We start from the raw sequence: 26,915 nt of genomic DNA, 5'->3' as shown, positions 1-26,915 counted from the left end.
GGGTCTGGTATGGATATTTGGGGGGAACCCCACATAATTTTTTTTTAAATTGACGGGGGGGTTTCCCCTTAATATCCAAATCAGACCTGAAGGGCCTGTTAATGGAATTTGGGGGGACCCCCAGCTTTTTTATTTTTATTTTTTCTGAATGAATCATCTCTGTAATTGCCAGAGCCGACAATTCATTAGAGCCGCAAAGCCGGTCTTAAATGCCTTTTTTTCTTTTAGAAATTACACTTTGTGCAGGGACAGTTCTATGTACGGGAAACATGCGCTTTTTCACATGCTGACTTTACACCCCCCCCCCTAGGTATGAAATTTAAAGTAATATTACACTTTTATTGTTTCACTTTTAGCATTATTAAATTCACTGCTCCTGAAAAAACGTCCGTTTTAAAAAAAAAAAATTGCATTGATACATGTTTCCTGTGACAGGACCCAGGTCCCCAAACACTTTTTAGGACAATAACTTGCATATTAGCCTTTAAAATTAACACTTTAGATTTCAAATGTTCGAGTCCCATAGACTTTAACGGGGTTCTAAAGTTCACACGAACATTTGGTGTGTTCGCAACTTCTGATGCGAACCGAACAGGGGGGTGTTCGGCTCATCCTTAGTGAGCATATACAGTATAGTAATGGATAAATTAAGGACAGGTATGCATGGAGGAAGCCCGTTCCTCCTTAAAGGTGCAGGAAGACCTCCTTAAAGTCCAGCAAAGCACATTGACAGCTGAAGGTATTCAGTGTGTCCCTGCACCAGTTATTTGTGTGGGAGCGATCCATGACTCTGAACACTGTTTTGTGCCTCCTGGGTGGGTATGGATCCAAGGGCCTATGTGAATGAGCCCTTAGTGAGTGCTGTCATATGTTTCCAGACACATTGGGGTTGATTTACTAAAGGAAAATCCACTCTGCACTACAAATGCACTGCAAGTACACTTGAAAGTGCACTTGTAATTGCAGTCGCTGTAGATCTGAGGGGAAGGCCTGAAATTAGGGGAAGCTCTGCTGATTTTATTTTCCAACCATGTGCAAGCAAAAATGCTGTTTTTTATTTTCTTTGCATGTCCCTCTCATATCTACAGCGACTGCTCTTGAAAGTGCACATGCAAGTGCACTTGCAGTGCAAAGTGGATTTGCCTTTCGTAAATAACCCCCATTGTGTTGCATTTTGTAAAGGACTTGCCCGGCTCCTGGCCTTTAGAACTCTTAAGCCCTGTACACACGATCGGTCCATCCGATGAGAACGGTCTGATGGACCTACACATCATCGGTTAAAAAAACGATCGTGTCAGAACGCAGTGACGTAAAACACAACGACGTGCTGAAAAAAACAAAGTTCAATGCTTCCAAGCATGCGTAGACTTGATTCTGAGCATGCGTGGATTTTTAACCGATGGAAGTGCCTACAAACGATCGTTTTTTTTCTATCTGTTAGGTATCCATCGGTTAAATTTAAAACAAGATTGCTTTTTTTTATCCTATGGATAAATAACCGATGGGGCCCACAGGCGATCGGTTTGGTCCAATGAAAACGGTCCATCAGACCATTCTCATCGGTTTACCGATCGTGTGTACGCGGCCTTAAAGGAGAGGTGGTTAACAAAACCTTATGACTTTAGAACCACTATAATATAAGCTCTAGTCCAGAAATGCAGCCACACATAATTTTTTTCTGACCCATAAAGGAGAAAGTACAGATTCTGCATTGTCGCTGTTTTAGATTCTGATTCTATTCTCTTTCCGCTTCACAGAAATTTGTGAGGAGTAAAAGAAGTTAAAATAATTTTTAAGAGAAAACTTAACAGGTTTGGATTGAAAGTGTATACCTGTAGTTTAACTGTTTCCTAGGATTCCTAGAGAACCACAGCTTGACAAAAGTGACAATTCAGGAAAGCTTGCTTTGACGCTCCCTCCGCTTAGGACAAAGTGATTAGTCATGGCAAGACTTAGGCCTCGTACACACAACCGAGAAACTCGACGGGCAAAACACATCGTTTTCCTCGTCGAGTTCCTTGTTAGGCTGTCGAGAAACTCGACAAGCCAATTTTCTCCATTCCCGTCAAGGAAATAGAGAACTTGCTCTCTTTTTGGCTCGTCGAGTTTCTCGACAGTTTCCTCGACGAAAATGTACACACGACCGGTTTCCTCGGCAAAAAAATATCTCCCAGCAAGTTTCTTGCTGGTTTTTGCCGAGAAACTCGGTCGTGTGTACAAGGCCAGACTGGTGCACTTATTAGTGACTCTTTTCAGCACAACTGTAATAGATGAATTTGAAAAGGAGACATCTTCTGGCTTGATGGCTTGATAGAAGACAACATAGTAATGCAATATTTCATATTCACTTGAATAAAAAATATGTACAAAACATTATTTATATTAAAGCGTCTGTTACCCCAACATTTCATATTCCTGATGTGTGCCTGCCGTACCATGTACTTGTATGAGAAAGTATCAGTTTTCTTTGTATTGCTTCCTTTGTGTGAAATCCCTGATGTTCCTGCCAGTTCCTCTGCTTTCCTATTAAAAAATAACCACACTAAGGCTGCATTCACATCTAGGCGGACGAAATCGCCGCGATTTGTCGCCGCAAATCGCGGTAAAAATAGCGGCGTTTTGTACCGTGATTTGCGGTGACAAAACGCCGGTATTGTCCGCCTAGATGTGCCCCAAGATGACCCCCTCTATGGAGATGATTCCCATCTCCTAGCCGAACGCTCGAAGACGCCTGAAAAAAAGGTCCGGGACCTTTTTTCACGTGGCAGGCGACAGGCGTCCGGCGTTCGGCGTGGAGATGTGAACCATCTCCATAGAGGGACATCTGTTTTCAGCCCTCTGGCGGCAGCGGCGTAGCGCTACAGGCGTAAAAACGCCTAGGTGTGAATGCGGGCTTAGCAGAAAGGAAAAGGTGTTCTCAGCCTGCTCTCTTCCAATGATCAGACTTGTTCTGACATGCCCCTGCTGCACAGCCATTCCCTGCGAAGCTCAGTGTACTGCTGCTTCTTCTCCCCTCCAGCTCTTATGCAGATGAAAACAGGGAATGTGATCCCTTCTATAAAAAAAAAGGGAAAAAGGTATTTATAATGTTTTTTAATGTCTATACAAAATCGTTATGCCTTTCATTTCTATTTTAAACTGAACTGGTTGTTTTACAAGGTGATCATTTAGAGCCACTTTAAGTTTCGGTAATAGGGGTTGCCTGGAGGACCACATTGGAAATAGACCACCAATCAAACATTTCTGATCTTGTTATTGTTTGACAGTTTATTTTGTACCAGTATTATAATTTATACCATGTATTATCATAATTTAGGCAGCATGTCCTGTGAACGAAACAGATAATAATTCACTGATAATAACATCTATTTAATTTGGCTGTAAAACCTTAGGTGAGTGGATTACCAACCCCTGACCTGAGCTGGCAGCTAAATGGCAGACCTGTCCGTCCAGACAACAATCACAAGATGCTGGTGCGTGAGAATGGAGTGCACTCTCTGATCATTGAGCCAGTGACCAGCAGAGACGCTGGGATATACACCTGTGTGGCCTCAAACCGAGCTGGACAGAACTCATTCAGCCTGGAACTTATTGTGGCTGGTAAGTCATTTTATCATTATTGGGGCCCTGTTCCTACCGCTGTGTTTTGTGTGTGGTGCATTAAAAAAAGTATAACTTACTGCATGTGCTTTCATCATTAAAATGTGTATTATATGGGGGGTTATTTACTAAAGGCAAATCCACTTTGCACTACACTACAGAGACTGCACTTCCAAGTGAACTTTCAGTACAATTTCAAGTGCACTTTGCATTTGCAGTTTGCACTTATAGTGCAAAGTGGATTTGCCTTTAGTAAATAACCCCCTATAGTGTTCAATGGCAAGGCAAGGCAATCGGGACTCTCCTCCTAATTGGCACAGACAGAGCAGCAATGCCATTGGCTCCCTCTGTTGCCAATCAAAGTCAGTTAGCCAATCAGGAGAGGGGGCGGAGCTGACCCAGGGCTCTGTGTCTTAATGGACACAGAGAGCTGTGACTCGGCTCGGGTGCCCCCATAGCAAGCTACTTGCTATAGGGCCACTCAACAGGAGGGAGGGGCCAGAAGAGCCGAAGAGGGACACGAGAAGAGGAGGATCTGAACTGCTCTGTGAAAAACAACTGCACAGAGCAGGCAAGTATAATATTTTTGTTATTTTAAGAGAAACAAAAACAAGACTTTGCAATCACTTTAACATTCCACATTAAAAACATTCTAGAGGGGATGAGCAGTACAAAAGAATACTGAATATAATCTAAACTCTCATCTGTTTTTTCCAAAGTAATACATTCCAGTGTCCAGTTATGTTTAGTTTAATACAACAATATAAATATTCCTGAGTCACGCTTTAATGTATGCGTTTGCCAATTGAAGAAAGTTAGAAACTGCATACAGGCAAACACTGTGAGTCACAGTGCTACTGCAGAATTTACATGTACAGTGTATCTGCAGTACATGTATTGTAAATGAGTTAGAAATTATGATGCCCCATTTGTCCTGATGCTAGAAACGTTTACTGTACACATTTTGTACCTAGCATCGCATGAGCTGGCTGGTGGGACAGCTTGTAAGTTCCATATATATATATATATATATATATATATATATATATATACATACACACACACAGCTGTGCTCATAAGTTTACATACCCTGGCAGAATTTATGATTTCTTGCCCATTTTTCAGAGAATATGAATGATAACGCAAAAACTTTTCTTTCACTCGTGGTTAGTATTTGGTTGAAGCCATTTATTATCAATCAACTGTGTTTACTCTTGTTAAATCATATTCACAACAGAAATTACCCAAATGACCCTGATCAAAAGTTTACATACCCCAGTTCTTAATACCATGTATTGCCCCCTTTAATATCAATGACAGCTTGAAGTCTTTTGTGGTATTTGTGAATGAGGTCTTTTATCGTCTCAGATGGTAAAGCTGCCCATTGTTCTTGGCAAAAAGCCTCCCGTTCCTGTAAATTCTTGGGCTATCTTGCATGAACTGCACGTTTGAGATCTCCCCAGAGTGTCTCAATGATATTGAGGCCAGGAGACTGAGATGGCCACTTCAGAACCTTCACTTTATTCTGCTGTAGCCAATAACAGGTCGACTTGGCCTTGTGTTTTGGATCATTGTCATGTTGGAATGTCCAAGTACATCCCATGCGCAGCTTCCTGGCTGATTAATGTAAATGTTCCTCCAGTATTTTTTGATAGCATACTGCATTCATCTTGCCATCAATTTTAACCAAATTTCCTGTGCCTTTGTAGCTCACACATCCCCAAAACATCAGCGATCCACCTCCGTGTTTCACAGTAGGAATGGTGTACCTTTCATCATAGGCCTTGTTGACTCCTCTCCAAATGTAGCATTTATGGTTGTGGCCAAAAACCTAAATTTTGGTCTCATCACTCCAAATTACTTTGTGCCAGAAGGTTTGAGGCTTGTCTCTGTGCTGTTTGACATATTGTAAGCGGGATACTTTGTGCCATTTGCATAGCAATAGCTTTCTTCTGGTGACTCGACCATGCAGCCCATTTTTCTTCAAGTGCCTCCTTATTGTGCATTTTGAAACAGCCACACCACATGTTTTCAGAGTCCTGTATTTCACCTGAAGTTATTTGTGGGTTTTTCTTTGCATTCCGAACAATTTTTCTGGCAGTTGTGGCTGAAATTTTAGTTGATCTACCTGACCGTGGTTTGGTTTCAACTGAACCCCTTATTTTCCACTTCTTGATGAGAGTTTGAACACTGCTGATTGGCATTTTCAATTCCTTGGATATCTTTTTATATCCCTTTCCTATTTTATACAGTTCAGATCCTTTGACCATTCCTTTGCTTTCCCCATGACTCAGAATCCAGGAACGTCAGTGCAGCTCTGGATAAAAGATGCAAGGGTATGTCAGGAGTCCAGAAACTCATTGACCTTTTATGCATGCACACTAATTACAAGCAAACAGATCACAGGTGAGGATAGTTACGTTTAATAGCCATTCAAACCCATTTGTGTCAACTTGTGTGCATGTTATCAGGCCAAAATCACCAGGGTATGTAAACTTTTGATCAGGGTCATTTGGGTAGTTTATGTTGTCATTATGACTTAAAAAGAGTAAACACAGTTGATTGATATTAAATGGTGTCAGCCAAACACTTACCATGAGTGAAAAATGTTTTTGTTTTCTCATTCATATTCCCTGAAAAATTGCCAAGATATCATACATTCTGTCAGGTTATATAAACTTATGAGTACAACTGTATATATACTGTATCTATATCTAGGCGTACCTCCGAGGGGAAGGAGCGCCAGAATTCACAAGCCGCCATCTCCTGTTTACTAGGCTCTAACTCGGCTCTCGGTCGGCTCTCACGTGTCACACACACAGTTCTGCCTCCGCCACGGCATTGGACCAATGTTCTGTCTATCACAAGAGCTGGTCCAATGCCGATGGCGGGACTGTGTGTGTGAGAGCCGAGTAAACAGGAGATGACGGCTCAGTGATTTCCTGAAGTTCAAGCTGCTTTGATGACAGATGGTGAGGCTGCAGATAAGTTAAACAAAAACGGCATAGATCAGGCTGCATTGATGGGCTGTATTGAGGACATTGATCAGGCTGCATTGAGGACATTGATTGGCTGCATTGAGGACATTGATGGACTGCATTGAGGACAAAGATCAGGCTGCATTAAGGGCATTGATCAGGCTGCAGATGGGCATTGATCAGGCTGCAGATGGACATTCATGGGCACTGACCCTTAATTTGCTTCAAAGTGGTTTATTTAAAAAAACATTTTTTTCCTGAAACTTCCTTCCTAAATTTGGGTGCTTGTTATAAGCCGGCGCGTGTTAAACACCGATAAATACGGTATTTGGAATCTATTACTTAAAGTAGATGTGAACCCTAACTGAAGAAAAACACACAGAAAATGCACCAACATAGTGTTTAATTAAACAAACTTTATTAAATCACGTGGTATATTAAATCACTATGTACAATGTCTTGTATAACCGCATCTTCCATAACATACAAAATCTCTCTGACCAGTGGGCACAGTTCTCCAACTGTGCAATTCTTGCAGTTGACATAAGCATTGCCTCAATCATGTACCCTAGCTTATGCATTTTGAGGACGCACCTTCTTCATCAGAACAAACTCACATTCGCTGGAAATACCTTTTAAAGTGGTTGTAAACCCATTACAACCACTTTAACGTACAGGTAAGCCTAGATTAAGGCTTACCTGTAGGTGCAAGAAATATCTCCCAAACCTAAAAGGTTTAGGAGATATTTGCAAAAAATAGCGGCGCATGACGCTTCTAACGGCGATTATGCCGTTAGTGGCAGCACCCACGCAAATGCGCGGGAGTGACGTCATCGCTGCTTCGGCCAGTTACAGCGCCGGAGCAGTGATATCCGGAAGTCACTCCGGGTATCATGGCGGCGTCGGAGGAATTGAACGAAGGCTGCTGCGGGGGCTTCGATCTCAAGTAAGTAATTCATAATGAGCTAGTATGCTATGCCTTTGTCTTGCAGGCTGTCTTTTTTATTTTTTTAGATGAGAGGGTTTACTTCCTTTTAGATGAGAGGGCCCTTCTATATTCCAACAAGCCTCAGTAAACTGCTTATATAAACCATATAATTATAGAACAAAATATTATCTATATCAAATCAAGTCTCACAAATAAAATAAATATATAATATATAGCTGTGCAAAGGCATAGAACATAGATGGACCAGATGTATTGTAATTACTTCACTGGAAAATAGATAATGAATAGATATAAATGTTAAATACTATCATCCAATATATGATTGTATACTACTAACATATATAAATAAGAGTTATCAAACCTTGAGTTGAAGTTGGCATGTTTCCAACACTGCACAGCAGCTCCATATGCAGCCAATTCTTTTCTTTTTTTTTCTTCCTTGGAACACACTGTGTGAGATGTAGATTTGTTTGGGAACAGATCATGCAGGCAAAATAGTTGTTTAGGGACAAAGTGTGCGATGTGGTGAAGCTCCTGGGGGCAGCAAGAGCGGAAGCTAACTTTGCTGTGGTGTATATTGTGGACTTAATGTTGTATTGGACGGTGTGAGATTAAAATGTCTAGAAACTTTGGGAGCTAATATTTTTGGAATTGGACAGTTGGAGATTTTGTTTTTGTAGTCATTGTTGGTGGGACAGCACTATTAGTGACATTCAGGGGGTCTCACACAAGCAGATGTGGCTGGAACCGTATCTTAAACTTAGTAAAGTTAAATGAAAACTGCTCGCCTTTCCCATGCTTTAGCGCACATTTTTTTGCGCATTTGTCAAAGTTAGCTGAAGGGGGTGGGGCCCCACAGAGAAAAACTTAAGAGCAGGGTTGAAGGTAAGTATTTATTGAAGTCTATACTGAGGGGAGTTGGGGGTATATACAAGGACAATTTGACTAAATGTGAAGTTGTCCTTTAAGTTGATTCTTTTACTTAATTGTTTCTTTATTGCATTTCCCTTCTGGCATATCCAGGATGCTGTTGGTACTCTAGTGGCTGTGATTTGTGGATATAACATGCACATAAAATATAGAATGCCAATGATGTGTGTGTGTAAATTACTTAGTAGTAGATCCACTCTAGTGTGGCAGCTGAGGGGGGTGAAACTGTTAATCAGTCAATTGAAACTAATTTTGCTAACCCTAAAGATTGTCACCCTGCCAGTCTAATGAGTGGCTTGGCTGAACATAGGGCTATATGGCAATTATTGTAATTGGAAGGGGACAAACATTTTTTTTAATTTGGGTATTTATTTTTCTAGGAGATGTGTAACCCCAATATTTCATAAATTTTCTGCACTCCATGTTGGTTAGTTCCATAAAACTGAACAAACATCAGTACTGCTGCGTTCTAATGCTCTGAAGTCCATGTATAGCTCCTCTGTTAAGGCCCCGTACACACGGTCGGACCAAACCGATGAGACTGGCCCGCCAGGCCGTTTTCATCGGTTCACCTCTGAAGTGGCCGTACGGCCTGATATGTGTACACACCATCAGTCCAAAATCCGATCGGGTCAGAACGCGGTGACGTCAAACACACGACGTGCTGAATAAAACGAAGTTCAATGCTTCCAAGCATGCATCGACTTGATTCTGAGCAATGCGCGGGTTTTGAACCGATGCTTTTCTGTACTAAACATCGGTTTGGTCCGATGGGGCAGCGGTCCATCAGTTTGGTTTTGAAGCATGTTTAGAAATTTTGGACCGAAGGAAACCAGACCGATAGCCTATACACACGGTCGGTTTGGTCCGATGAAAATGAACTTCGGTTCATTCTCATCGGACCAAATCGACCGTGTGTATGGGGCCTTACTGGCACAGTGGTGGTGAGAGGTTCTCCTGGGACATTGGGTTTGTAAAGCTGTAATGTCACACAGCTCTCCACGGCACAGAATTTATACACTCAGCTTCAATCTTCCGTTTAAGAGTCAGAATTCACTACAAAGAGTGACTCACACATACAACCCCACTTTACGGCCGACACATTTCCACCTATCTCCGTTTTCAATATCGGTGTGTTCATTGTGTAACTATGGTGACATGGCAAAGGACCTGAGCTGTTTTCTGTCCACCAATCCAGCACAGGAGATTGGGGACTCCCTGTTTCTTTTTTTGGCACCAATGTTACAATTCACAGCTATTTCAGTGCATTTGGTTTATGATTTCTGGTTATATGAAAAATGTAGCCCGATCCGGAGAAGCAGACGTCTTTACTGCACACTTGTTGTACATAACGGCACCTCAAGACCTTTTTTGGCCAAGCAAAATCTACACACAGGCTGGAAAGTATTGCACTCACTCTGCTTGTCATCTGTTTGTAGTAGTTCCTGGCAGGGCTTCTGTGTATTTAGAATGTTTTTTTTAGCACATCCCTTTTTTCATCCCTTTTTGCATCAAAGGTGTTTGAAAAAAGGTTGCATCTGCAAGTAAAAGCTCATGGGACTTACAATGGAACCTGTTGCATCAAACAGCCTAAAAATATTTTATATTTTATTTTAATTATATTGTTTCTAGGGCCAAAACAACGAATCGATTATGAAATTAATCGAATACAATTTTCATAATCGATTTATCGGCCAGTAACATATTGGGGTTAAAAAACTAAAATTAGCCTTTTATAGTACAAAAAAGCAAATCGCTACTGTAAATATTACTTTCACTGTCCCACAGTAAAAAAATGAACCCCTTACAGTAGAGATTATTTACTCTTTTTGTACTTATTTTTGTTTTTTTAACCCCATTATGTTACTAAACATCTCAGGCCTGGGTTCACACCTCTGTTTTTTGGTGCTTTTTGCAGAAACACACTACAGTTCATTTACATGTTTTCCTATGGGACACGTTCACATCCATGATTTTTTTTCAGCTGCTGCGTATTTGGAAAGGGCAAGGACTTTTTAACGCAAAACTGTGCTATTTTTTTTTTTCAATATACTTCAATGAAGAAAAGCATGTAATGTGTTTTTGCGTCAATTTGTGTTTTGTAATCTGCCCAACAACAAATTGGCCCCAAAAAAATGTAAAAATGCAATATATATATATATATATATATATATATATATATATATATATATATATATATATATTTTTTTAAGGCCATTATCCAATTAATCGATTAATCGAAAAACAATAATCGGCCAACTAATTGATTATGAAAATAATCGTTAGTTGCAGCCCTAATTGTTTCAACGCAAGCTATCACAAGAAACCATCACGATGCATGTGTAATATTCCAGCACAGGTTAATATATTATTGTCATTTTTTGGCCATAAAAACTAAACAGTTATAAATAGAATCCTTTCCCTGTACAATACACAATTCTGTTTGCTCCATCTACAGGTTGTACGAGCTGTTTGGTGTCTTGTGTTCCCTGCTACCAGTGCAGAGACAGGGTCTTCTTTAATCTAATGTGAGGATGGCAAAATGTGCATCCTCCCCAAAGCTTTTTAATTTGGCGCTACAAAAAAGGACTAAGAAATCTAAAATAAGAGGATAAACTTGCCCCTCCTCCTGTTCCCACAAAGTTGGGAGCATGAAATTGTTCAAAATGTATTGGTATGCTGACGCCTTAAGAGTTCCCTTCACTGGAACTAAGGGGCCAAGCCCAACCCCTGAAAAACAACCCCAAACATTCCCAGAAGAGTTGAAGCTGTTATAGCTGCAAAGGGTGGGCCAACTCAATATTGAACCCTACGGACTAAGACTGGGATGCCATTAAAGTTCATGTGCGTGTAAAGACAGGCGTCCCTTTACTTTTGGTAATATATTACACTGTATATGATGTACAAATTCTGATTTATCTGCTAAATAAACAAAATATCTAAACTGACATTCCCAATGCATTCATGCCTTTCCAACTTCAGAAGTTTTTGGTAGAGAACTTCAATAATGTATTTACAGATACAATTTTGTTTTGTATGTATGATGACATGACAATGACTAAGTGTGTTGGATTCTCTATTTTCAACAGCGAGAGATGCCCACAAGCCACCTGTGTTCCTAGAAAAGCTTCAGAATACAGGAGTGGCAGAAGGATATCCAGTGAGGCTGGAATGCCGTGTCTCAGGAAGTCCCCCACCTCAGATATTTTGGAAGAAAGAAAATGATTCGCTGACATACAACACTGACAGAGTCAGGTACTTGTTAAAGATGGATGTGCAAAAAGCGTAATCACAAAAATACATTTGGTAGCATTAGGCAACACATACAGTTCTTCAATAAGACCCCTTTCACACAGAATAGCGCCTGCAAATCGACCTGAAACAGCGGCTGGGCTTTCACACTGGAGCGCCGCGCTGGCAGGACGAAAAAAAAAAAGTCCTGCTAGCAGCATCTTTGGAGCGGTGTGTATACTGCTCCTCCACCGCTCCTGCCTATGGAAAGCAATGGGACACCGCGGCTAAACCACTGGCAAATCGCCTCTGCTAGCGGCCAAATAGCACCGCAAAATTAGCAGTAAAGCTTTACCGCCACCGCACCTCCCGCCCAGTGTGAAAGGGGCCTAAGAAACTGTTCCAGTGGTTTGCATATACTTTTGGAAATATACAGAACTCATTTAACAATAGTTCATTAAACTCTTACATGAATACTAAATGATTCTTGCTGCTCTATCCCTAAATAAATGTGATAACTTCTATATTTCTTTTTCCAGCATGCATCAAGATAACTATGGTTACCTTTGCCTACTGATCCAAGGTACCATCAAAGAGGATGCTGGCTGGTATACTGTCTCAGCAAAGAATGAGGCTGGCATTGTGTCTTGTACTGCAAGGCTTGACATACATGGTAAATATATAATGCACAGCCTAAGTAGATTTGCCATTTTTGAAGACTAAGTCCACTGCAAACAAGTATTCTTGTGTGGAAAGATACTAGTATGTTATATGTGTAAACGGTTTCTATCAATGGGGTCTTCTATTAACAAGGTCTTATTTCCCAATTATTCCTTCCCTTCATATATAGGTTTTCATTTATAAAGTCGAGATAAGCCGCGGTAGTGACTATCACTGCTTATCTCCACTGTACAGCAGTTTATTTAGCTGCAATGAAGAGTGGAGATGATGTTCTCTGCTTCTCGGCATAGCAGAATGAGTAGGGGCCATTGAACGCAATACAGACAGGTGTGATGAAAGCACCTGATTGGCGGTTTTTGCACATGATTTTCCATTGAGCTTTTCAACCTGAACGGTAGCAATAGCAAGAAAATGGTGGCTGTGTGGCAGGCTCAGTAAGTGTTAAGCCTCGTACACACGATAGGTTAACCAGAGGACAGCGGTCTGAACACCGATCGTGTGTAGGCCCCATAGGTTATTTAACCTTAGGTTAAAAAAAGCCAATTTGCTTTAAAATTTAACCGATGGATTGATAACCGATAGGTCAAAACCGATCGTTAGTATGCAAAACCATCGGTTAAAAACCCGCGCATGCTCAGAATCAAGTCGACGCATGCTTGGAAGCATTGAACTTCGTTATTTTCAGCACGTCGCTGTGTTTTACGTCACCGCGTTCCGACGCGATCGGTTATTTAACCTATGGTGTGTAGGCGTGACGGACCATCAGTCAGCTTCATCGGTTAACCTAAGACAACGGTCCTTCAGACAGTTGTCCTCTGGTTAACCTATCGTGTGTACGAGGCTTAAGAGAAGGTTATATTTGTGTATGTGTATATATATATATATATATATATATATATATATATATATATAGGATCATGTTCCCTACATTTTCTGGGGTCTAATGTGGGTATACCCCCACACTAAACTCCCAATATATTCCTGTCCCATATAAAAGAATGTAGTGAAAATAACAACAACAAAAAAAGAGTTAAATAACCACTTTACCTGTCGGGACAAGCAACCATGAGCTTGTTTATTTTTTTCTCCTTCAGCTGGCACCTGTCTATCATGTAAAAGTGATCCAGGAGGCTACATAGCCACCCAATCACTTTTACGGTGCTGGTGTTGTGGTGTGCACACACAGTTTTGAGGCTTGACACATATAGTATCTACTTTACACTACCTACTCATCTTTTATTTTGTACAAAAAAAGAGGATTAAATTGTATTGTGTACAATAAAATACATTTTAGTCTATTTTTCCTGAAAATATAGATTTGATAAACAGTTGAGCAAATTTAATGTAACATTTAAAAAAAAAGTTGCTCCTTTGCAACTTGTCCTTCACAGGTTGTTGATGGCGGAGAGCAGGGGGTAATGTCATTGTACGGTCTAGAGGCCTTCAGGGGTAGATAGTGGCTCCAAGCATGATACTTTGGGAAAGGCATATATTGGGAATACCTGTTCTATTTGGTCGGGAGGAAGGTGCACACCATTGTGTTACACTGTTGTTTTTTCTATTCCGTTTCTTTTTACTCAGCTTCTCCTTTGTTGTTATTGGAGATACATTTCACAGTATAATGCACATGTTTAGGGGTAAATGTAAAACGTTTAAAACATTTTGGTTATTTTCTACATGTGTTGCTTGTGTATATGATTATTTTTTCGACTAAATAAAAAACTTTTTTCTGATTAAAAAAAAAAAAACAACTCAGCTGACTGCTCTTTAAAATATTAATGCATTGTTTTTCCTTTCACAGCTCAGTGGCAGCAGTCACATACTCCCAAGACAAGGAAAGTACGGCCTTCCACCAGTCGATACGCAGCACTTTCTGACCAAGGCCTGGATATTAAAGCAGCATTCATGCCAGAGGCAAACCCAGTGCACATTCAGCCAGCGCTGGTAGAAAGTGATGACCTGTAGAGAGGACCCTAGGGGAATTCGCTAAAGCAGCCATTGGAGGACGTCACCATGAGCCACAGCTGTCACCCGGCAGTAGTGTCACATCATATAACATGCAAGACACGTCTTCAGCTAACCTGATAGAGACAAGATAAACTACGCAATAACTGTGTAAGCAGTCTAGAACATAGGATAGCAGGGATTTATCTTGTGTTTATGGCACATACATATCACTCACTCTTCTGCTCTATGAAAGGATCTCTTGTGTATTCTGCTTGTTTTGTGCCTTCAGACACTAAGACGACAAGATTTCTTCAACTCACTAATGCCTTCAAAGCAGTATAGGATGATGTGCAATCTTTAATTGTCTGAGTGCATTAAACACAGTGTATGATTTTTTTTAAAAATATATTTAAAGAAAAATGCTGTCAAAGTGAATTGCTATAACGCTTCAGGAGTTTAGAATCAAAATGGCTTGCTTCATTGTGTGTCACAGCTGATACGTAACACACATCTGTATGACTGTTACCCAACATTGGAAATCACTTAACAGGAATCGCCAAAACAACATGCAATGATTTCAGAAGCTGTCTATGAACTTGAGCTCTTAATGAAGAGAGCGGAAGATAATGTCACATACACCCTTTCTGTGCTTGTTTGTGTGTACACCTTGTTGTTTTCCGTGTGTATCGACACTACACAATTATGTGACATTTAGATGGCTAAGGACAGCTGGTAGAAAGCAAAATTCTTGCTATTATTTATGCAACAATACCCATTATGCTTTGTGCACTTTTCCTATATTTAGTATTCATGAACCGACTGCAGGAGTCCTACTAGAGTCCAAGCAGAAGAGTATATTGAACTGACCTCTAGGGCTCTTCTTGGGTGGCCTGTTCCATTGTCACACATAAAATATGAGGTACGCAGACATAAAGCCAAAGTTATCTCGAACAATGAATTGTAGGGTTTTGCTGAACCGTAATGAGTGATCTTCTATTCACAAGAATGTGTGTTTCAGGAAAGAACTACAAAATTGTTCAGATTCAGTGTAAGAAAGGGAAACTTATGAATGGGAGTTAGATGATTAGTGCAAGTGAAAAAGACAGTTTGAGTGGTTTAAATTTTGTGAATGTTCTGTTACAATACTGGAAGCCTGGAATGTCCTTCTCATCGTAGGAGCTGGAGGGCAAAGTCTAGATATGTTTGCCAACACATACAGTGTAGCAGAAGGATCAGTGGACTGGAAACACATTATGTAGTAGACAACAAGATGGTTATACATTATGTTTCTGAATTTCAGAAGGTTACCTATAGTGTAGAACACATGATTTATGTGAGTGGTTGTCTAGTATATAGGAAGAACGCAGACATTAGCATAAACTTGTCTGCTAGATATTAGGCTTTCAATAATGATGCTTTCATTGGTAGGATGAGGAATGAGACAAGCATGCTTGACATGGGCTCATAGCCTAGGCATGTTAGGGCCTGCTACCTCTACTACATTCTATTGCTGTGCTATTGATGACATTGTCCTGAAGATTTACTTCAGTATGGATATCAATGAGATTATTGATTTTTGTTTAACCACTCACCATACAGAGGTAGAACCAAAATGTTGCATTTTTACTGTACAGTTGAAGTCACTACTTTACACAGCTATTTATTACCCATCATATTCACCAAACCTTACAGTAATAAAAAAAATACACAAAAGACCATAGTGGGAAGGTTTACATTTGTTTACATTCAGAACTGTGGGTTAGCTACCTCTCAGTATTGATTCATACACTGCCAGTAAAATGTCCAGTATTCTCTTGTCTACTGCAAGTGATGAACTGCCCTTAGAAAAGACATGTCCCCAAATCATTATACTGATTACAGGGTGTTTGTCTAATTTAGGATTGTTAAGATTGTTCAGAAACTCTTGTTGCTTGCATGCCTCAATGGAAAATAGTGGTTAGAAGTCCCTAAAAAGAAGAATCCACCATTGATGTACAGTAAAATGCATATCAAGGAGACTCTGCAAGACCCACATATTTAAGGCATTGTTATAATGATTCCCAAGCATTACTTGTGCAGGGGGACATTAATGAAAAGGGAAAAGTGGATGTGTTTCTATGGAAACCAGATCCCAACTAGCATTTTTCAAAAATGCAAAGATGAATCTGACTGGTTCATGTGGGCAAAAACCCCACCTATATTGTAACCTCCTATAGCATTGGTTAAAAAGGTTTGTTAGAGAGTTGCAAAGGTTCCTGCTGCAACAAGAAACCATAACAATCCAAAACAGGTTGATTCAATTAATGGTTACAAAAGTACTTTGTCAATGGGGGTAAAGCAAAACACTGTATACCCTTTATGAAGCACATATATCATTATTTATCTGTTTTATTGCAGCTATACTGCATTTGTATTTTACACATATATAAACTCACCATACGTATTACTGTAGGGTCATTAGCCTTTTTGTATACAGTTCTTTATTATTATTTTTTACAGCACAGATCAGTGACCAGTGCTAAAGTTAAATGATACAAAATATGTGCTTAATCAGTCTACACCATAGATATACATGTATGCCAGTGCCTTCCAGGCTATGTTGTCATTGTATTGCTTATTAGCATTAAATTTGGTTAATACTTAAGTATCAAAGGGAGGGGACGTGTCACATTGTACTCATGTATGGGCCACACATTATGATGCTACATTGTGCTGGAAAATCTGCATAGACTCTGTCTGGTATTAGATGAAATAACATAATATAGTCACATGGACTACATTGCTTTCCCTAACCTTCTTCTACTAAAATGTTATTGTTTACTATATGCCACCACTTCTTTTGGTGTTATTTAGGAAATGATTCAGTTCACCTGTGTTATTCTGCCACCACATTGTATCTGTATTTATAGAAAGTGCCTTTGTGTGTATGGGTCATGTCATTAGATGAGACCAGTTGAAGTTTCACAGCGTCTGTTCCATAACAAGACAAACTTAGTTTTCTGGGGTAAGGTTTTTATGATAATTGCTATGCAAGGATTTAAATAAAGTATTGTTTCTTCAAAACATGGCTTCCCCTGTCTTTACACATTGATTTAGTGTTACGTGCAGACAGATCGGTCTGAGAATAGCAGGTGCGCGCAGCCTGTGTTACTATTATTATCCCTATGCCGACTTTTTCCTACTGGAGTATTTTAGTTGTCATCATCAGCTATTCTTGCTAGGAAATAAAGCCCTTTTCCATTCGCACTAGCTGCCATGCAAGGCTTTGTTTCTGAGGGAGGCCAATTAGTGTTACATAGGAAATGTACATGTAAAGATACAAAAATGTTCATACTGGCCCAGATTCAAGAAGCAATTGCGCCTGTGTAACCATAGGTTACACAGCGCAATTGCTTACTTGCCCCAGCGTTACGAATGCTCCTGATTCAGGAACATCGTAACGCCGTCTGCAGCCTAAAATCTGCGTGGTATAAGGCTCTTATGCCACGCATATCTTAGGCAGCATTCTAGCGATGACCGCTAGGGGGCGCTCCCATTGTGCTCAGTGTATAGTATGCAAATTGCATACTAACACCGATTCACAATGTTGCGCGAGCCCTGCGTACGCAATTTACGTTGTTTTCGTACGGCGTGTTTAGCGTAAGGCTGCCCCTTCTAATAGCAGGGGCAGCCAATGCTAAAGTATACCCGTCGTTCCCGCGTCGCGACGTTCGAATTTTACGTAATTTGCGTAAGTGATTCGTGAATGGCGCTGGACGCCATTCACGTTCACTTTGAAGCAAATGACGTCCTTGCAACGTCATTTGCCGCAATGCACGTCGGGAAAGTTTCCCGACGGAGCATGCGCTCTACGCTCGGCGCGGGAGCGCGCCTAATTTAAATGATTCCCGCCCCCTACGGGATCATTTACATTAGGCGCCCTTACGCAGGGCAAGTTTACACAGTGCACACGCAATTTACGGAGCTACTGCTCAGTAAATCGTGGGTAGCGCAGTAAATTTGCGGGGGTGCAGGGCAAAAACGCTGCCCTGCGCCTCCGCAAATAAGGGGCAAATCTACCTGAATCCGGGCCACTGTCATTTGGTTGTTATTTATGACAAAACAAAAAATAGGTAATTTTAAAGGACAACTCCAATTTAAATATAAAAAGGACTCCCTGTTATGTGGAAAATAGTTTGCAAAGCACTACTAACCCTCTCAAGGCTCCAGTCACTGCCCACTACTGGACTGAATGAAGCATAGTGTTATTCATCCATTTACTGTGAGCTATGGCTATTATGGACACACCCCCATGCGCTAGCCAATAGGCGGTTTTAAACGTTTTATAGTGAGCACATAGCTTTGACAGTCCCCCTTCCCCACTAATGATATGGTTTTCCCATGGGAATCAACAGCTAACTGCTTGAGGGTAATGCTTTTTGCAACTGGACGCTCCCAGGGGAGCCTGTTTAGCAGCGGACCACACGTGGAATCATCAGCACGGCACTCCGACGGCACGGACTGCACAGCAAGAAAGCCTTTCCCCTTTGCGTGCGCAACATACAGTCCACAGTGAACGTCCTATTCATCTGTATGCACTGTGGGGTAGAGAGAAACTTCAAGGAAGACTGCAACCGAGGACTCGGTGAGAGTGTACACACCTGCCCACTGATTTTTTATGAATGCATTTAGTCTGATCCTTTAACCACTTGAGACCCGGACCTTTAGGCAGCTAAAGGACCCGGACAGTTTTTGCGATTCGGCACTGCGTCGCTTTAACCAAAATTTAAACAAAATTGGCGTCCCTTTTTTCCCACAAATAGAGCTTTCTTTTGGTGGTATTTGATCACCTCTGCGGTTTTTATTTTTTGCGCTATAAACAAAAATAGAGCGTAAATTTTGAAAAAAAATGCAATATTTTTTACTTTTTGCTATAATAAATATCCCCCAAAAATATATAAAACATTTTTTTCCCTCAGTTTAGGCCGATATGTATTCTTCTACCTATTTTTGTATATAAAAAAAAATCGCAATAAGCGTTTATCGGTTGGTTTGCGCAAAATTTATAGCATTTACAAAATAGGGGATAGTTTTATTGCATTTTTATTATTTTTTTTTTTTACTACTAATGGCGACGATCAGCGATTTTTTTCGTGACTGCAACATTATGGCGGACACTTCGGACAATTTTGACACATTTTTGGGACCATTGTCATTTTCACTGCAAAAATTGCATTAAAAATGCATTGTTTACTGTGAAAATGACAATTGCAGTTTGGGAGTTAACCACAAGGGGGCACTGAAGGGGTTATGTGTGACCTCATGTCTGTTTCTTATTCTCAGGTCATTACATATCTCTGGTGCAGTAAACATTCCCTCAGGGGCGATTTTCCACTGAACCCCACGTGTAGTATTAGCAGGAAATATTCAGCTCCTAATACACAACCAATAAAAAGGTTTTTGCAAAAAAAAAGAAAAATAAAAACCCTTCAATAAAGAAAAAAGGGAACACTGGTTGTACTGGTCTCTGCTCCTCCTGCTGTGCAATATACACGGTGCATTTTCTCGATCACAGTCCCGTTCTGTACTCGTATTCTGGCGACTCCATACTAGTACACCACCCCACAGGGATGCACCTCCGGCCAAACTCTATATAGCCCCTCCCCTCCCCCCCCCAAAAAAAAAAAAAAAAATGAGAAACAACCTCCATCTCTCCCATCATACAATCCTTCCATCCCCCATGTTTGCGCTCTGTTCCCTTTAGGTAAAAAACAAGATGTCTATTGGGGTATAGCAGGATGGGCAACTCATGCAGGATACCTGGTCTCTGGAGGCCATCTTCCACATAATTTAAGCAGGCCTTCGCATCCCATGCTTCCGCTGGGTCCTGCACATGCCGCGATTCAGAGGCCGCTTACTCTGTATACTCTCCCGAGCAAAATATATAATAAAAAAACAAAAACAAGGGGGGGAAAAACCCAAAAACAAAAAAGGGGGGGGGGCAAAGCACGGGGGGGGGGGGGCACAAACTAGTTACCCCAACTCTCTCACCCCAACAATTGTACTCACAGCTTCCCGACTATTCCCGTCTGCCTTTACGATCCAACCATTCCGCGGCCGCTGCTGGGGTATCAAAAAACTGTGCTCGACCATCCTCTTCTACTCGCAGCCTTGCCGGGAACAGCATCGAATACTTAAGATGTAACACGCGTAGCCTCCGCTTCACGTCTTGATATTGAGCCCTCTTCTTCTGTACTTCTTGAGAGAAATCTGGAAAGATCGCCACCTGTCCGTTTCCTATCTTTATGTTGCCCTTCTCTCTTGATAGACGCAGGATTTTATCCCTGTCCCTAAAATTCAGGAACTTGGCAATTAGAGTTCGGGGGGGGCGCCCCCTCGGGCGGGGGTTTAGTTGGTATCCGATGCGCCCTCTCCACCGCGAACATACTCGTGAATGCCTCCCGCCCGTGTTCCTTCACGAGGAGGTTTTCTAGGAACTCCGCCGCGTCTCTCCCCTCTATCTTCTCCGGTAACCCTATAAAGCGTAGGTTACAGCGGCGCAATCTGTTCTCCATGTCGTCCTGGTGGGAGTGCAGCTGGTGTATTCGGCTCTGCATGTCCTCCATCTCGTCCTGCATCGGGTGCACAATATCCTCCACCTCTCCGATACGGGTCTCCGCCTCGGTCACTCTATCTCTCACTTTAGACAGGTCCTGTCTCATCAAGGATATATCAATCTTTACTTCGTCGATTTTAGCGGTTAATGTGCCTTGTAGTGCCGCTATAGCGTCTAGTACCTTGGCCGTCTCTACTGCGTGGCGATCATCTTCCGGGGCCTCCTCTGCGCCATCTTTGGCCTGTCCCTCGCCACCCTCATGGCGATGTTTAGCCATCTTGTCTGCCACAGCGGAGGCTTTCTTTGGAGGTGACATGGTCCGCCGCTGTCCCGTGGTCTCCAAGCAGTTTTCTGGGTGTAAATCAACCCTATTAAACGCACAGACTGTGTTGCAGGATTTTAGGCAAGAGGAGCTCTGTCTTCCCACGTCCTACTCCATCGCTGGCCAGGCCACGCCCCCACCTCATGTCTGTTTCTAACTGTAGGGGGGTGTGGCTGTAGGTGTGATGTCATCAATTGTGTTTCCCTATAAAAGGGAACACACGATCGATCACGGCGCCACAGTAAAGAACGGGGAAGCTGTGTTTACAAACAGCTCTCCCCGTTCTTCAGTTCCGGGGACCGATCGGCTGGGCACTTAAGAGGACGTACCTGTACAAGGCGGTCCTTAAGTGGTTAATAGTCTCCCCCACACATACATCCATGTATATGTGGCATCATTCAAGCTGATTCATGTGTAAAGCTATACCGCATATAGCTATATCTAGTTGATGCAATCGCAGAGATTAGTTCCTATTACATATGTGACACCTCATGGACTTTTTCATCTGAAGTGCACCTGCTATCAGAAATTGGAAGCATCTTTCCCCTCGATGTTAAGGACCATCTCACCCTCACACATTTACCCAGCCATATCCATGTTCAACAACATACATATCTGGAAAATAGCACATATAATCTAAATCTATGCTAAAAGGAATACTCGGATCATAAATTGTGTTCCACTACCCAGCTATTTCCACTCTTAGCCCCCATTCACACCTAGGCGTTTTTATGCCTGTAGTGCTACGCCGCTGCCGCCAGAGGGATGAAAACACATGTCCCTCTATGGAGATGGTTCACATCTCCACGCTGAACGCCGGACGCCTGCCGCCTGAAAAAAGGTCCCGGACCTTTTTTTCAGGTGGCTTTCGGCGTTCGGCTAGGAGATGCGAACCATCTCCATAGAGGGGGTCAATCTGGGGCACATCTAGGCGGACAATACCGGCGTTTTGTCGCCGCAAATCGCGGTACAAAACGCCGCTATTTGTAGCGACAAAACGCCGCAAATTTGTCTGCCTAGGTGTGAATGGAGCCTTATGGTCTAAAGGGGCACATTTTTGCCCTGTGCTCCATAACCAACTGTGTTTGAATATGTTGATTGCTTGATTGGGTTATGAATGTAATATGCGCAGCTGCGATTCCCCTGTTTTTAAATCAATTAGACAACGTGGTCTTCTTTTTTAATTGTGTAACCACTCTATCCATCTGCCACTTTCCTTTTTGATTAATTATTGCTGTGTGTTTTTTCTATAATTAAAGTTCATTGTACCATCCATAGTGGTCTGTTTTGGTCTGCTTTGAGAGAACTCTATGGGACAGTAAGCAGCCAAATAATATTTTTTCCCCCAAACAGTCGAATACAAACCACACTACAATATATTTGGATTAATAAAATTATTTTATTTATTTTATTGGCCGCGGCTTATTTATTGGTTTACCATTCAAAATAACTCTTATCAACAAATCCATAAATAATCTTTTTATTATCAGAATTCACCTTAATAACTGTTTATCATGAATACCAATATAAAACTTAACAACTCAGCCATAATAGCTCAAGTTTTATAACAAGCATAACTTTAATTATAAATTGTCCCCCTTCTCATTAGAAAAGGTGACCTGAACCACATAAATATTTAGCCGCGACAATCCAGGGAGGGTGGCTCCGCCGCTGACCACCTCCTGAGGAGACTGGCAGTTTTCCTCAGGCGGGACCCCCTTTATATAGAGTTCTCCCCCAGGCTTCTAGAATCTTCCATAGCTGGTTTCAAGGGTCCCCCCCTCTACTGTTTCCAGGCACCCTGACCTACTTTCAGGGGGACCTTGACCTACTTTTAAAGGGGAGCCTTGAAACCCCTTTTAGCTGCCACTGTCCCATTAGAAAAGGGGCCAGGGGGACTTGAAACCCCCTATCCCTTTTCCTTCACATTCTCTCATTCTTTTGTTATAGGTCGTAGGCCATCAGAACTGCATTAACATAGTTTTCTATGTGGATGAAATTTGGATAGGTGCACTGAACTATATGCAGATTTATTCATACTACCCCCGTGCAAGGTATTTCAGTCGATCCAGGCATCAATCCATATTTTTTGCTAAAGGGATGCCAGCCCAGCAGCTTTCCTCGTTAGTGCCGTGGGGGTGCAGCAGCTGATTGATAATTATGAAACCACTCCCACTCACTTTCCCACATTGATACAAACACATATGGATTTCTTCAGAATAACAAAAAGCTCTAAAAATCTGCACCAAAGTTTGTTAAAATCCTTGTAACGTACATAAAATCACCCAGAGGGGAATGTTTTTTTTTCCTCAACAAAAGTGGAGTTACTCTTTAAAAAAAAGCCAATTAATGGGGCAATTTATGGATCCTCAACCAAAAATCTAAAAGTCCGAAGTTCTTTGGGTCTATATTAATAAACCTATGCATTTACAGAAACACACAGGACCACCGACATTCTTCACAGTGAACAAAATGGGTCTAATAACTGCTAATAATCTCAACACCCGAAACAAAAACTAATTATTACAAATTAAATCACTCATTAAGTGTGCACTAATACTCTCACCATAATAAACACAATCCTGTGTCAGATAAAAATTTCCACTAGAAGAGGTTTAATGACCTTCTGGAATTCATTACTAACAATTTATGTGGAAATACACCAAAAACATTAGAGCAATACCAGAGGAGGCTGCAGATTTTATACACTGACACCCCATCACTATATGCTAAATCCGTTCAAGATTTTAACAAGTATCTGGCTTCAATACTACTAGATTATCAGCTAAAAACAAGAATGTAGCAGACAGAAAGTTACAGTACAAAAGAATCAACATGACAGCCAAGCAACTAGCATTATCCAACAGAAAGAGCAGTGCTGTATATTTCCCATTTACTATGGAATTCAGACTTCACTCACTCTAAGCGTTTGTACTAGGGTTGTCCCGATACCGATACTAGTATCGGTATTGGGACCGATTCCGAGTATTTGCGGGAGTACTCGTACTCCCGCAAATACCCCCGATACCAGAATAGAATACTAGCCGCCGCATCCCCGCTTGGATAATACGGGCGGGGAACATTACAGCATTCATTTGAATAGCTGTAGTCTTTCCCGCCCCGCCGCGTATAGACACTCCCCCTTGCTCGGGTGAACTGTCCAATCCCGAGCAAGGGGGAGTGTCTATACGCAGCGCGGCGCGAATCACAGCTATTCAAATGAATGCTGTAAAGCAGGGGGTCTACAAACTACGGCCCGCTGAGACGTTTTTTCCGGCCCGCAGCTTAAGTCCTCAGACTCACTGCAGGATCGGTCTCTTCTCGAGCTATGTTGGGGAGCAGGACGCGCGCTGCAAGCCAGCCAACCCAGCACCTCACTAAGCAGCTGTTTGCTAGGACCTGCTGCACCTCCTAGCTCCCTCGCTGTCAGTCTGCATACCACGTGCCTGTGTAACAGCCGGGCGGGAGCCGGGAGATACATCAGAGCTGCACTGAAGCTGGGCATCGTTATTGCTGGGACTAAAATGTAAGTGCTGTGGTGGGGGTCTCTGATGGGGTCATTAATGTGTGTGTGCAGTGTTCTCTGATGGAGACATTAATTTGCAGGGGTCTCTGATGGGGTCATTATTGTGCAGGGGGTCTCTGATGGGGACATTAATGTTTGTGGGTGGTCTCTGATGGGGTCATTATTGTGCAGGGGTCTCTGATGGGGTCATTAATGTGTGTGTGTGGGTCACTGATGGGGACATTATTGTGCAGGGGGTCTCTGATGGTGACATTATTGTGCAGGGGGTCTCTGATGGTGACATTATTGTGCAGGGGAAATCAAACAAAAAACAAATAGAATCACAAATAGAATCACCCGTAATTTCTGTGAGTAACCTCCTATATGAATTGTTGTTGTTTGTCCTTATTAAACTCCATACTACGCTTAGAGGGCGCCGCTTTTTGTTTTTCTTATTGTTGTTCCAGAACTACTTCTTCTCGACAGCTGGCAGCCCTCCAAGCAAGAGTGTACATATTTAATTTAAAACAATTTGTGCTACTGTCTCATGAATTCTCCAATGGACTGAATTTTTATCACAAATAATTTTAATCATTTTTAAAAAAAACTATTTTTGAAAAAACTTTTTTAATCCTTCAGTGTACTCACTTTGATTATATATCAACTCTCTCATGGACAGCTGAATCGATCACAGCCCCTCCCCCCCCCCCCCCCCAAAAAATCCTTTCCATGTTCATTTTTTAATCTATTCATTTTTTAATCTTTTCAGCTTTCACATGCGTTTCACCATTTTTTTCCCCTTTCCTTATATGTGTATTCCCATCTCCTACATTTCATTTTTTGTGAGCGCTTGATTCTATTTGTTTTTTGTTTGATTTTCTTTGTGAAGTTCCATTATCGAGCTGCTACTATCTGAAGTGTCTTTATATTTCATGCCTACTAGTCCCCCAGTCGAATGAATTGACGGAGTTTATTTTATTTTAGCTCATTGAATTTGTTTCTATTCCATATTTTAGTAGAGATTAACTGACCCTTGTTATTTTAATTATTTAGTTTTTCCCCTTGGTCTACTTCTTCTAAATTCCTCTTCCCTACTACCATGGAAATCATACTTGATATAGAATCAGCGAAATATGACATTCTTGATGAAATTTATTCCCTCTTTTCTTCTTCCTTTTTCAACCCCACAACGTCCATCCCTAGATCTATATATAGAATCATATGTGCTCGTTTTAGGAAAATAGAAGACCTTATTGTCTCCGCCAACCAGCAATGGTGGGATACGTTTTTTCTCCTACAATATGTTAAATATAAAATCTCGCCAAGGGGCTTGAGAATTACAAAGACCTGTTCTTTTTTAAATGCAGCCCTCACCTATGAGTGGGCTGGCATCTCCGAGTTCTGTACCCAAAAGTGGATGCAATTAGTCATCAAGCAAAGAGAAGTCCAATACCAGTCTCTTCTGGTCAAAATCCAAGAAAGTATTTCTGAACTCCAGACCTCGGTTTTAAGTTTACCGTCCTCTTGGTTGAGGAAGCTGAAACTAAATACAAAGTTTCAAGAAGACCTCTTATTAGGTACCAAACTCCATAAAATCAGGAGAGACTTTGACGATTATAACTCCGACAGAATATTCTGTTGGAAAAAGAGTCGCCAATCCAGTCATCCCAATCCCGAACATGAACATACAGGTCCTATACCACTCATGGATTGTGTCCCTAGACCCACTATTAGACCATTGTTGCCTTATCGACACCTGCACAATAACAACTACTATAAAAAAAGAACCTCTATGTCCCACAAGTCAGATAACCGTTTGACCCAAAACCAAGTTTGCTCTACCATTGGTTCCGAACCTTTGGAGGTAAACGCTATTGTTAATAGTGCTACTTCCCCCGTTCCAGCCAATGCTACCTTCATACCTCACCCCAGTCCTTCTAGATCTCCAGCTCTTTCTAATCCTGTGTCTGAAGACCCCATATCTTCTCCAAAACCAGGTACCAGTTCAGCCCTAGATATAATTCATTCTTCACAACCACCCTCTTTGACCATGAAAACTGATCTTCAATCATCCCTTACCTCACCATCCTCCATAACAACTCTGGTTCCGCCTTTTTTAGTGATAGCCCCCCTGTCCTGCCCAAAAAGAAAACTAGATACAGAGGCAGAAGAGGGGG

General features: G+C 41.5%; 1 protein-coding gene across 4 annotated transcripts in view; it reads left to right on the top strand.

Moving 5' to 3' along the window:
• PALLD (palladin, cytoskeletal associated protein) overlaps nt 1–17,379 on the top strand; it is a 478,084-nt gene extending 460,705 nt beyond the window's left edge. For all 4 annotated transcript variants that reach the window (XM_040333029.1, XM_040333039.1, XM_040333047.1 and 1 more), the window contains 4 exons: nt 3,393–3,600; nt 11,547–11,712; nt 12,228–12,361; nt 14,171–17,379. In XM_040333029.1, the coding sequence (XP_040188963.1) occupies nt 3,393–3,600; nt 11,547–11,712; nt 12,228–12,361; nt 14,171–14,334 (672 nt within the window). In that variant the 3' untranslated portion in view covers nt 14,335–17,379. The remainder of the gene's footprint in view (nt 1–3,392; nt 3,601–11,546; nt 11,713–12,227; nt 12,362–14,170) is intronic.
• The last annotated feature ends 9,536 nt before the right edge of the window (nt 17,380–26,915 follow it).

Source organism: Rana temporaria, chromosome 1 (genome assembly GCF_905171775.1).
Source record: "Rana temporaria chromosome 1, aRanTem1.1, whole genome shotgun sequence".
NCBI lineage: Eukaryota > Metazoa > Chordata > Amphibia > Anura > Ranidae > Rana > Rana temporaria.
The sequence above is the reverse complement of the archived record's forward strand: the minus strand, read 5'-3'. Positions and strand labels throughout refer to the sequence as shown.